General features: G+C 35.0%; 1 protein-coding gene across 1 annotated transcript; it reads left to right on the forward strand.

Annotated features, from left to right (window-relative positions):
* Positions 1–6571: 6571 nt before the first annotated feature.
* Positions 6572–12598, forward strand: LOC121908337 (GTPase IMAP family member 9-like). Its single transcript, XM_042428254.1, has 4 exons — positions 6572–6695; positions 7303–7365; positions 8787–9931; positions 12566–12598. The coding sequence occupies exons 1-4, from the start codon at positions 6572–6574 to the stop codon at positions 12596–12598; spliced, it is 1365 nt and encodes a 454-aa protein (XP_042284188.1).
* Positions 12599–13157: the final 559 nt, after the last annotated feature.

The following is a 13157-nucleotide window of genomic DNA, read 5'->3' on the forward strand; positions in this document are numbered from 1 at the left end:
TTATGAAGTAGATCTGTCTGGTATTCTTTATGGAAGCGCAGTTGCATTCTGTAAACTGAAGTAAACCAGGAGTAATCATTTAAGTAATCATGCCTGGGTGATCTAGGTGGATTATCTGCAGGTGTCACTGTTTTCTATGATCAGCTGTGGTTTCTTTCATTGGTTAGCTGCCTGATATTTTACCACAAGTGTCAGAGGATTATATAAAGACACAACTAAAAAAACATTTTGAGTAGGAAATGGCTTTTCATGAATTAAACATAAACTCAGTCACACTTGTGCTTCATGAGTGAGATATATATATTTGAAATAATCCAAATGTATGTTTCTTCAAGTAATGAGTGGACATTTATCTGTGAAAAACAGTTGCATCATTTATATATATCTTATACTTGCAGACTGTCCTCTCAAAACAAGAAAGCAGACAAAGGTCACTATCAGTCATTGTTCAAGTAGCTAAAAAGAGTTTAGCATCAAAAAAAGAAGTAGTGCAATATTCCAGTAACATCGAAAAATGTTTTGAGGACATTTATTTAAAAATATACAGTGTGAAGATCAATTTATAACTGTGTTTAGACCAGATAATACCTGATAATATGTACAAAAAGTATACGTGAGCACTTAAATTGTTAAATAAAATGTTAAATAGTAATTTACAGGTTGCTTTTGTTGTTGTTTTTTGCTGGCAAGTCAAAACTTTCTTTTGGTGGTGGGGCTGCAAAGGGCTTTTAAATGTTGACCGCAATGTATCTAGAATCTTGATTACAGCCCTGCATATTCTTTGTTTTTCTCATCTTAATCTTGTAGTTTTTGTAACCATCAACAATCCATGTTACCATGTAACAACCAGTGTCTCTAAGTTTTAAAGTTTTTTTTTTTTTTTTTAACTCTATCTTCATTGTTTCTTCACTGCTCTTCCTGGAGACAAGCTGTCAATCAGACAATTAAGTTTAAATTCCTGCAAATGGAAACTCTTTTTATTGTCTATTAATCAATGTCGGCTGTAAAACTGGAAATGTAAAAAAGCATCACTTTCTTTATTGCAGAGAATGTATTTCACTATAAAATAGCTCTGTGACCTAAAGTGAAACATAAGATAAAATAAGATAAAAGATGAACATTTATTCATTAAACATGTAAACTGTTGTTTGGCCTTTATAGTACTTAACTTTGTTGTTTCTTTGATGCAACAGTATTTCTTGTTTCTTCTGTCTGGCTACATGGGCCTTAATGGAGACTAGTTCTTATTTAATCAAAGCTGATAATATTTATTTGTTTAATTTGTTCACAACATTTTTAAATGTTAAGAAACATGAATTGTGATTGTTATAATCAGTGGAGCGAGAATTTATCATTTTCCTCCACAGAGCTGATACAGTTTATTTTCTTCCAATTATGTTTAACATTTGTTTGGAAAGATTGGTTTTAATCATTATTGTCATATTAATTTTCCTCCAAACAACAACTGCAACAAATAAAATGGCATAATGAGCAGGTTTATAGACAAAATTAAAATGAAGCAACAGTTTTAAAACTATGAGATAGAATAACAATCCAGTTGTTAACTGAAGTGATTAAATGTATAAATGGATCTGTTTCATGCGTGATACTAATTACACTTATTATACTTATTATAGTTATTTTACAACTTGCAACATAACATAAACTGGTTGGTGTTGAATACATACTGTACTTGTAATAAGTGACTAATATTCACCACTTTTTTTTTCAGATGTCAAAATGCACTTTGATGATTGGCAACCCTTTAAAAAACTTGTCATTTTATAATCACATGTCTGAAAACTTGGATGGAAAGACTAAACATTGAACTGAACGAACAGGAAATTAAACAAGGTGATATTCGGGTGACTCTTCAACATGGGAGTAGATAAGTATCATCACAAAAAGAAACTGAGTCAACAAGGACATCTGGTGGTCAAATACAGACATGATAAACTGGTGATAAACAGCTGAATATATGTCCTATATTTTTAAAAGTTTATGATTATATAAAAGGCTTAACAGGAATTTTCAGATCTGTAGGTGAACAGTGTACTCATGTGCTCTTATAGCTGAAGCATTTACCTGAACTCCAGTTTTGGAAGAAGTATTCAGATCCTTCACTTTAGTAAAAGTACCAATACAACAATGTAAAAATACTCCATTACAAGTGAAAGTCCTGCATTCAAAATGAAGTAATAGTATAGAAGTATTAACAGCTAAATCTACTTAAAGTGTTAAAAGTGAAAGTGCTTGTTTTGCAGAGAGTTGGCCCCTGTGACTGATACATTAAATAAGTTAAATAAATTGTATTATTTATACTGAAGCATCAGTGTTAGAACAGCATGTTACTGTTGCAGCTGCTGCAGGTGAAGCTAGTTTGAACTACTTTATATACCGTTAGCTCACTAAATAAAACAAAGTTCTGATGCACAAATCTATTTACATGTTTTTGACATTGGTGTTTCTGCACTTCACCTCTGAGAGATCACATGTCAATCAAACTGTGTGGGCAGGACTGTGTTGCCTTCTCTTTCTCTGTCTGTCTGTCAAAGGACTTTGTGTCTCTGCAGGCGGCACTTTCTTTCTCTCTTCAGCCATGGTGACTTTTTATGCTACAACAGCTTAGTTTTACATGACAGAGCTACACAATGGAAGATCATTTGACCAAGAAATAGCATTCAGTGGAAAAATTAAATGAGATATTTGCAAAGAAACAGATCTCACTCTAGCCTAAACTTAACCTGAGTTCTGAGTGTAACCTGTTCAATTTGACAGGAAGTGAAGGCCATTGTTCTCTTCCCAAAATGAAAGCTGAACAATGACATTTTTTAACCACCTGATGGAGACAAAGAGCAACACCATGTGCATTATTTTACCTATCAATCTAAATGTGCTGATATCTGTTTGCAGGCTTTATCTTGGTGCAGACTTTGACTTTAAAAAAAAAAAATAATTTGTACTCTAACTAATCTGTGCCTGCATGCTCCCCAATGTTGTCTGGCAGACTAAACAGTGATTGAATTTGTTTTGTGCTCGTTCATATCTTTTGCTGTTTATATTCTTCTATAGGTAGGGAAGTAAATCATTGCCCTGGACTGAAGCTTCTGTTTTATTTTAGATTCAAAACGACACACATTTATATGTGATACATAAAAATGTTTATGTGGCTCCTAAATCTACTTTTTATATGTATATTATATATCATTATATGTTCTGACTACACTATTTTCCTGTATAATGCTGATAAACTGGTTTAATGGACAGATTGTGTTAATCAAAAATCAGAAATAAAACAAGTGATTGAAAAAATGGAACTGACTGTGAATTAACTTATTATGTACAGCAGGTTGAAACACTGACTGAGATTTTGTCTCTTAATCAGACATCAATGATTGGATTTTTTAACATAATGAACATTTACAAAAAGGTAATTGTTTTTTTCCCTTGAAGAGTAAATTAAGTATTTTATAATTATTTTATTATGATTTCATAATGATGACATGAGGTTTCATGTAATTTTGACATAATAAGTTATAATTCTACAAAAAACAATTGAATTTGAAAATTTCCACACTCGCTGTTTAGCAATCTATAAACACAGATTTCTAATTCATTTTTTGGTCTATCATGTGACAATCAGGGGGCTCTTGACTTCAGAATACAGCATTGCACTACATATTAATATTCTTGAGGCAAAGTACAAAAGTACACAGACTAAATTATATATACTGTTATTTCCATTTTGTTTAGAATCCACAAATATTGAAATATTGATACTACATACTACAGGTAAAAAATACTTTTAATACCAAAAAGAAGTACAATTCTAGTCGTCAAAAGTACCCAAAACAGATGGACAATACTGTAATTTAAATATTTATAAGGGTACCTGCAGTAATCTTTGTACACTAACACTACCAAAGCGGTTTTACGGTACTTTAGTATTCAACCTCTGAATACAGTAAATTGAAACACAGTTGCTTTGCATCATGCTGCTGTCCTCTGCTTCCATCGCACCAATTCATTCTGAAAGAGCACCAGCCAATGGGGAAACTAACTCACTCACTCACTCACTCACTCACGGACAACCGTGGTTATGGGGCTGGTCCAGCCAAAAACTGCCACGTTCAGGTTCAGGAGAGATGTTTAGGTTAATATAAACCAACACTGACTTTTGAACTCTTCCAAGCTAAAAACCTTTCAGAGCACAATTTCAAGCATACAGTGAATGTTTGCTACTCAAGATGTGAGAATCAGAAATGTAAACACTGGCCCTAGGTACAGTTTTACAATGAACACTTTTTTTTATATAGGAAACAGAACAATATCAATGTGTTGATTTATTTAAAAGCCCTGCTGAATGTCAAACTCAGAAGTGTTTTTAAGGCTTACAATCTTGTTAAAGTAGCATCTGTTGACTGGGTTTGCAGAGCCCATGTTCATTTGTCATCCTGTTGTGAGGAGAGTAGAAAATCCAGTTGAAAAGGCCGGCCGCACCCTATATGTGCACATTGGCAATTAAAAGAACATGTGCCATTTCTTGTAAATGCAGATGGGAGAAGTGAACAGGGTGTATTGTTTATCTGAAGAAATTCTGGGAGGACTGGATATTCAAGCTGTGCTAAAAATAAAATAGTACAAACGTGTGAATCACAATGTTCCAATTAAGGGTTGAAGTAAACATACAAGAGTGAGAACTTTGTGGGAAAAGAAATTGGTAAAGTTAACCAGTTAAGAGGAGAGTGTCGGCTCAAACACAGTTGGGCAAAATGCTGAAGCACAAGAAGATTGCTTGTATAAACCTTAACTTAAACCATTCTAATGTATCTCTGAAGCACTAAAATGTGGAAAATCTCAAGCCATCATATCACAAGTCATGAAGGCAAACGACTGCATCAGCCCTTCACCCATTACCACATACTACAAATACTATAAATCGCAATTTTTGAGAAAAAGCTGCTGCAATATCAAGCAGTTTTGGCTGCAATAATTACAACAAAAAAACTCTGCATACTACAGGTAAAAAAATACTTACAATACTAAAATAGAGTACATTTCAAAAGTACCCCAAAATAGATGGACAATATACTGTAATTTCACTATTTTTAAGTGTACCTGAAGTAATCTTTGTACCATAAATACTACTCAAGTGGTTTTACAGTACTTTAATATTCTATCTCTGAATATAGTAGTATATAATAGTGTATAATAGTATATAATAGTACTATATCTCTGAATATAGTAAATGGTAGAATTAACTTGGTTGACCTTTTGTGACTTTTCTTTCTTTCTTTGTGGCATTTCTTTCAAATGCTGATGGGAGGAGGAACAAGGTTTTATATGTACAGTTACCAGAAGGAATCCTGAAAATGGAGGAAGAGTGACTCTGTACTTTGGTGACAACAGTGTTTTATGGGTGTGGTTTGTTGCATGAAGTTATATAAAGAGGCATCGTGACAGATAGAATCTGAAATTTACCTCTTCACTTCAGCAGCAGATCTACTCTTCTCTCTTTAAAACAAAAATGAACAGCAACACATTAAAACAAGGTAAGTCAATATATAACCATATTCATATTAATTTTTCTAGTGGACTAAAACTGATATCAGGGATAAGTCAAGGATGACTCTTAAATTGAGAATGTATAGAAATCAATGGAATAATTATAATTTCTTTTAGTTTTATGTCCAGAGGTTAGATGTATAAATGTGTATAAAAGTATCAATAAGGCACTTCCTAAACATGAAGTGATATTTATAAAAACAAAACACAGACTATATAATTAATTAAAAAAAGAATTGACACACTGACGAAACCAATGCCCGCTTCCCGTTTCAACCGAAAAAAGCAGGTGTTTTTAGCGAGACGTAGGGACACATGCAGCCGCTTTACTGGCGAGAAAATCGGGTGTTTTTAGTGAGACATCGGACATTTGCTGCCGTTTTTATTTTATTTATTTTTTTATTTTAACCCAAACCATGATCTTTCCCTAACCCTAACCAAGTGGTCTTTGTGCCTAAATCTAACCAGACATTAACCACAGCGTTGTTACACCATAAGACATCATTATTGAACGGACAGAAATGTTAATATGCTACGTTTGTATAAATGTTGATATGATATGTATTACACATGTTGAAGCGTATATATTCAAGCCCAAAAGACACACTTCCTTTCAAATCGCTAAAAACCCAAGAGCTGAACCCTGAAAGCATCCCCTCAGTCAGCTGATGATGAAACTAACCAACCAGGCTCCCATCAGCACTGATTCAAAACAACACGACAGAATTAATTAATTATGAATCAGTCAAAAGATCTATATTTACAACATTGGAGAAATTAAACAAAAACCCAGACAAGTAGACTAAATTGTTATTTGGCCCTAAACAGAGAATATAAACTGGCTGAGTATCTCCACTCTGTCAGAGCTATGAAACAGAGATGGATCTTGACCAAACACAGGCTCAGTGACCAACTGGCAGTGGAAACAGGAAGTTACAGATAGACATGGCTTCCCACAGAGGAGCGTGTATGTGCTCACTGCTCGACAGGGGAGGTAGAGACAGAGATGCACTTCCACCTCCACTGTGAGAAGTTCTCTTCAGTAAAAGACTTCTACTACGGAAAAATAGCCAAGAAAATACCAAACTTCCTAACGTTATCCCCAGAGGACAAACTGGCAGTTCTCCTGGGTGAAGGAACAGCAGCTCCTCTAGCAGCTAAATAAAATCATTGTCCCCTGTCGGTGTTAAAGCAGCCAAGAAACTGGACAATCAATTATTAAAGTGGTAGTTCCCACTAGTTCCTCAAAAACATTGATGGCATAATTGGCGTATCTAGTCTAGTTAATGTAAGAGTATGGTCTAGACCTGCTCCATGTGAAAACTGCCCTGAGATGACTTTTGTTGTGATTTGGCGCTATGTAAATAAAATTGAATTGAAATTGAATTGAATTAATGTCGTCAATATTATTTGAAAATCGATGCGTTTTGGTGAAAATTTCAGTCAGTGAGTTCATACTTTGAGCTATAATTTAAAATTATTGAGACAATACAACGTCCTCTGTCACACTATTCAGGCTACTGTAATTTGTTGAAACTGAATGATCTGTGTTACTTAATGTTTGTGTTGGTTAAAGGGCTATTTTAACCTTTGATATGTAACTGTTAGTGTATATCAGTAAACTGAGTAGGGTATTGTGCTCTTGGTCTGTTCTTTGGTGGAGAGAGTTGTTCACTGTATTATAATGGTACATTAAAAGATATGGTGTGCTGTGCTATTGTTTTTTTCTTTTTGAAGGTGGAGAGAGTAGCACTGGTGCCACAAAAGAACAGACACCCGATACTTCAGAGCAACCTGCAGGTACAAGACATTTTCTATTTTGTTAGTATATTAGTTGTTTATTTAGTTAATTATTGCTTAATAAATAATGGTTAAACGTTAGTCTTTGTGTCATCTCAATGATATACACCTTTGGTTTTATTTGAGGTTCATAACAGAACATTGTACTAAGCAGTTGTTTGCTCATTAGTTTGTTATTCACATGCACTAAAATTCACCAGAATGCAGGAAATCAAGTCTTTGTAACTAAAGTTTTCCTAGTGAGGCACCCCCAAACCCCCCACTTAAAAAATGGCCTGACTGGGGCTATATTTCACGCTATATTTCCCGGCCTGAATGATTTTCCCAGACCAGCCCTGCTCCTTGCACTTGAGCTGTGTGCATGCAGATAGGAGTGGGAGTGAGTTACTATGGTTACGGGATGCTCTGAAACTTTTTCACAATTCCCAATAATAGGTTTTTAGGTACACTACCATTTTAGGCTACGCAATGTTTTTATAAACATAATTTCAAATACTAAACAGCCATTCTTCTGTTAATCATTTCTCATCCTGATCCACCCAATTATAAACTGTTCTTCATGCATTCTTGGTTTTTATAGCACACTAAATCTAATTAATAGTGCAGGTGGCTGTTTCTTGACTTAATCCATTGGTGAAGAAATGCAGGAAATTTGTTTTAAATTACATTTACATTTACTTATCCTATGTTTTGTAGAAAAATGTATGTAGCTAATATCTGCAGTGTATATCAAAATGTTACCCAAACACAAATTAGCAAGAAAAAACCTTATGAAAAAGGTATTGATTTAGAAGGACAGACTGAGGTCGAGTGGATCAATTTACCATGAATAATGCTCATTTTATTATGAACAAAAATAAGTACCAATAAAATATCCTCATCCCCGGGAACAACTCTCACTTCTAGTTGAAGTCAAAAGTTGGCAGCTCTGGAAGCTGACAGCGGTTTATGACATGGGCTGCAGCAGTTAAAACCAGTTATTAGTAGTTATTTTTTACAGTCTATGGTTAAAACCCTGTGAAATAGGTCTGTGTGTCAGCGCAGCTCCGTCTGTGTGTTTCCGGGTGGTACGACCAGTAACGTCGCCTCCATCCAGCCACAACAACAGCCACCGGAAGCCGAGACACAAACAAAACCAACCCATTATTGACGGAGACACATCTATTATTGATGTCTGAAATCAGCAGCTCAGTTCAGATTATGATCCAGAATCTGACAGCTGGCCAAACAGTAGTGTATTAAGCACAGTTTTTGCGTTAAAAAGATATTAAAAAGGGGGCCAAGGGTTGCACACAAACAGGGTTTTGAAAAGGAGGCCAGGGAGGGGGGGATAAGTCGCCGGCAATTGTATCAGGGTGACTGTGGCCCCCCCTGGCCACCTATTGGCAGCGCCATTGCTGATTGTTTGTCCTTTTTTTCAGACTTCAGGTCTACACCTTCCACAGCCTACAACAATAATGAGCGGATCAGGATTGTGATGGTGGGGAAGACTGGAGCTGGGAAGAGCGCCACAGGAAACACCATTCTGGGACAAAAGTGCTTTAAATCTGAGTTCTCCTTTAAATCTTTGACTAAACGCTGTGAAAAGGCTCATGGTGAGGTGGATGGACAAATGGTTGCTGTTATCGACACTCCGGGCCTGTTTGACAACAGGAACACTGAAGAGAAAACGGTTCAAGATATTGCCCAGTGCATTTCTTATGCTTCACCTGGACCTCATATCTTCCTGGTCGTCATCAAACTGAGCAGATTCACAGAGGAAGAAAAGCAGACGGTGCAGAAGATTCAGAAAATCTTTGGTGAGGAAGCCAACAAATACAGCATGGTTCTCTTTACCCATGGTGACCAACTCAAAGGGAAACCTATTGAGGAGTTCTTGAAGGACAGTAAAGATCTGCAGGAACTTGTGGCCAAATGTAACAACCAGTACCACGTGTTCAATAATGAGTTGAAGGATCATTCTCAGGTCAGTGAGCTGCTTGAGAAGATAAGAAAAATAAATATGACAAATGGAGGAAGCCACTACACCACTGAAATGTTCCAAAAGGCAGAGAGAGTGATAGAACAGAAGAAACAACAAATCCTGAAAGAGAAAGAAGAGCAAAACCGCAAAGAGCAGGAGAAACTGATGAAGGAAATAGAGAAAGGGTATCAGCAAAAGATGAGAGAAATGGAGGCTGAGAAGGACAAACAGTTGAGGGCTGCTCAGGCAGAGAGAGAAGAGGAGAAACGAAGAATCGTGAAAGAGAAAGAAATGCAAAACCGCAAAGAGCAGGAGAAACTGAGGGAGAAAATAGAGAAAGGGTATCAGCAAAAGATGAGAGAAATGGAGGCTGAGAAGGACAAACAGTTGAGGGCTGCTCAGGCAGAGAGAGAAGAGGAGAAACAAAGAATCGTGAAAGAGAAAGAAATGCAAAACCGCAAAGAGCAGGAGAAAGTGAGGGAGAAAATGGAGCTCAAAGAAAAGGAGGCTAAGAGACAGAAGAGTGAAATGGAGCAGAAAATAAAAAAAATGAAAGAAGAACAGGATATGCAGGCCAGACAAGAAGCTGAGGAAAGTTCCTGGGTAATCCAATGCATCAAAACTATTATTACGAAAGTTGTTGAGGCATTTGTTGAAATAGCTTTTGACGCTGTTAAAAAAATTGTTTTCAAGTAATTGTTGAAGCTACTACAGAAGTGGTGCAGCAGTTTTCTGGGCAATTTTCTTTTTAGTGCAGTGCAACAGATTGAACTGAAAACTGATTTTTATATACTAAGATTCAGTCATTTTAGCTTTGCATAAGAATTAAAACTTTTAAACTTTAGTTTAAAAGTTATAGAAAAAAAAGTTATAAAAAGATTTCAGTCTTACTGGTGGTATAAGCGGGTGCGGATAATTACTTCAGCAAACACTGTTACTTTGCAACTGGTGCATCTGTTCAAAGTGCATCAAATAAATTTACATTCTTCTAATGAAGAAGTCGGTCAATAATTGGCTTTTTTCATCATGCCATGAATATCTAGTTTCATGTTAAAGTAACTAGAGTGTCAGACATCACCAGGTTGAAGCCTTAAAAGAAAACCAATGAGGTACATTTAATTTACCAGACTTATTTTTCCAAACACAAGCAGACCATCCATGAAGGTTCAGGTCCAGTACTTTCTATTGATTATTACTATACATGGTGGATTGTGATGTTCTCTTCCTTGAATCAGTCGTTGATTAAGTTAAAATTCCTGTAAACACAAACATTTTTTTTATTAATTAATGTTGGCTTTTCAACTGGAAATGTGAAACATCACTTTCTTGCATTGCATAGAATTTATTTCATCAGAAAAGAACTTTGTGGTATAAAGTGAAAGATAAAATAAAATGAGATAAAATATGGACATTTATTCATTAAAAATGTAAAGTGTTGTGTGGCCTGTATAATACTTAACTTTGTTGTTTCTTTGTTGCAAAAGTATTTCTTGTTTCTTGTGTTTGACTGCATGGGCCTTAATGGAGACTAGTTCTTATTTCATAACAGCTAAAAATATGTTTAATCTTTTCATATCACTTTTTCAGTGTCAAGAAACATGAATTGTGATTAAGTTGTAATCATCATTGTTATAATCAGTGGAGCGAGGATTTATCATTTTCTTCCACAGAGCTGATATACTGGTTTAACAAAGTGATTGAAAAGAATCTGTAGATGAAAACATTGACCAGGAGTTTTGATGCATGTTTGCAAAATTAATAAAAATCTATTTGTTCTGTCTTTCAAAGTACAGATTAAAAAGTGGTCAGTGTGTTTATTTCAGAAATTCTATCAAAACCTCTGGAGATAATGTGAAACCACGACTGCAACAAATAAAATGATTTTATGAGCAGATTTAGAGACAAAACTAAAGTGAAAACTAAAGTGAAGAAACACTCTATGGAAAGAGTGAATAACAATCCTGTTGTTAATTGAAGTGGTTAAATGTATAAATTAATCTGTTTCGTATGTGATACTGGTTACACTTGTATTATTATTTTATTATTATTGTTATTATAGTTATTTTACAACTTGCTACATAACATAAACCGGTTGGTGTTGAATACAGTCTGTACTTATAACAAGTGACTAATATTCACCACTTTTGTTTCAGATGTCAACATGTGCTTTGGATTTTGGAAACTCTTTTAAAAAACTTGTCATTTTATAATCACATGTCTAAAAACTTGGATGGAAAGACTAAACATTGAACTGTACAAACAGGAAATTAAACAAGGTGAAAAACATAGGTGAGAAAGACTCTTTAACGTGGGAGTAGATAAGTATCATCACAAAAAGAAACTGAGCCAACGAGGACACTAGGTGGTCAAATACAGACATGATAAACTGGTGATAAACAGCTGAATATATGTCTTATATTTTTAAAAGTTTATGATTATACAAAAGGCTTAACAAGAATTGTCAGTATCAAATTCAGTATCAAGTTTATTCTCAGGTCTGTAGGTGAACAGTGTACTCATGTGCTCTGCTGAAGCAGCATTTACCTGAACTCCAGTTTTGGAAGAAGTACTCAGATCCTTCACTTAAGTAAAAGTACCAATACAACAATGTAAAAATACTCCATTACAAGTGAAAGTCTTGCATTCAAAATGAAGTAAAAGTATAGAAGTATTATCAGCTAAATCTACTTAAAGTGTTAAAAGTGAAAGTGCTTGTTTTACAGAAAATCGGCCCCTGTGACTGATAGATTAAATAAGTTAAATAAATTGCATTATTAATACTGAAGCATAAGTGTTAGAGCAGCATGTTACTGTTGCAGCTGCTGCAGGCGAAGCTAGTTTGAACTACTTTATATACCGTTAGCTCACTAAATAAAACAAAGTTCTGATGCACAAATCTGTTTACATGTTTTTGACATTGGTGTTTCTGCACTTCACCTCTGAGAGATCACATGTCAATCAAACTGTGTGGGCGGGACTGTGCTGCCTTCTCTTTCTCTGTCTGTCTGTCAAAGGACTTTGTGTCTCTGCAGGCGGCACTTTCTTTCTCTTTTCAGCCATGGTGACTTTTTATGCTACAACAGCTTATTTTTACATGACAGAGCTACACAGTGGAAGATCATTTGACCGAGAAATAGCATTCAGTGGAAAAATTAAATGAGACATTTGCAAAGAAATACATTTTACTCTAGCCTAAATTTAACCTGAGTTCTGAGTCTAAACTGTTCAATTTGACAGGAAGTGAAGGCCATTGTTCTCTTCCCAAAATGAAAGCTGAACAATGACATTTTTTAACCACCTGATGGAGACAAAGAGCAACACCATGTGCATTATTTTAACTATCAATCTAAATGTGCTGATATCTGTTTGCAGTCTTTGTCTTCGTGCAGACTTTGACTTTTAAAAAAAAAATGAATTTGTACTCTAACTAATCTGTGCCTGCATGCTCCCCAATGTTGACTTGCAGACTAAACAGTGATTGAATTTGTTTTGTGCTCGTTCATATCTTTTGCTGTTTATATTCTTCTATAGGTAAGGAAGTAAATCATTGCCCTGGACTGAAGCTTCTGTTTTATTTTATATTCAAAACGACACACATTTATATGTGATACATAAAAATGTTTATGTGGCTCCTAAATCTACTTTTTATATGTATATTATATATCATTATATGTTCTGACTACACTATTTTCCTGTATAATGCTGATAAACTGGTTTAATGGACAGATTGTGTTAATCAAAAATCAGAAATAAAACAAGTGATTGAAAAAATGGAACTGACTGTGAAGTAACTTATTATGTACAGCAGGTTGAAACACTGACTGAGATT

Source organism: Thunnus maccoyii, chromosome 12 (assembly GCF_910596095.1).
Source record: "Thunnus maccoyii chromosome 12, fThuMac1.1, whole genome shotgun sequence".
In the NCBI taxonomy this organism is placed as follows: domain Eukaryota; kingdom Metazoa; phylum Chordata; class Actinopteri; order Scombriformes; family Scombridae; genus Thunnus; species Thunnus maccoyii.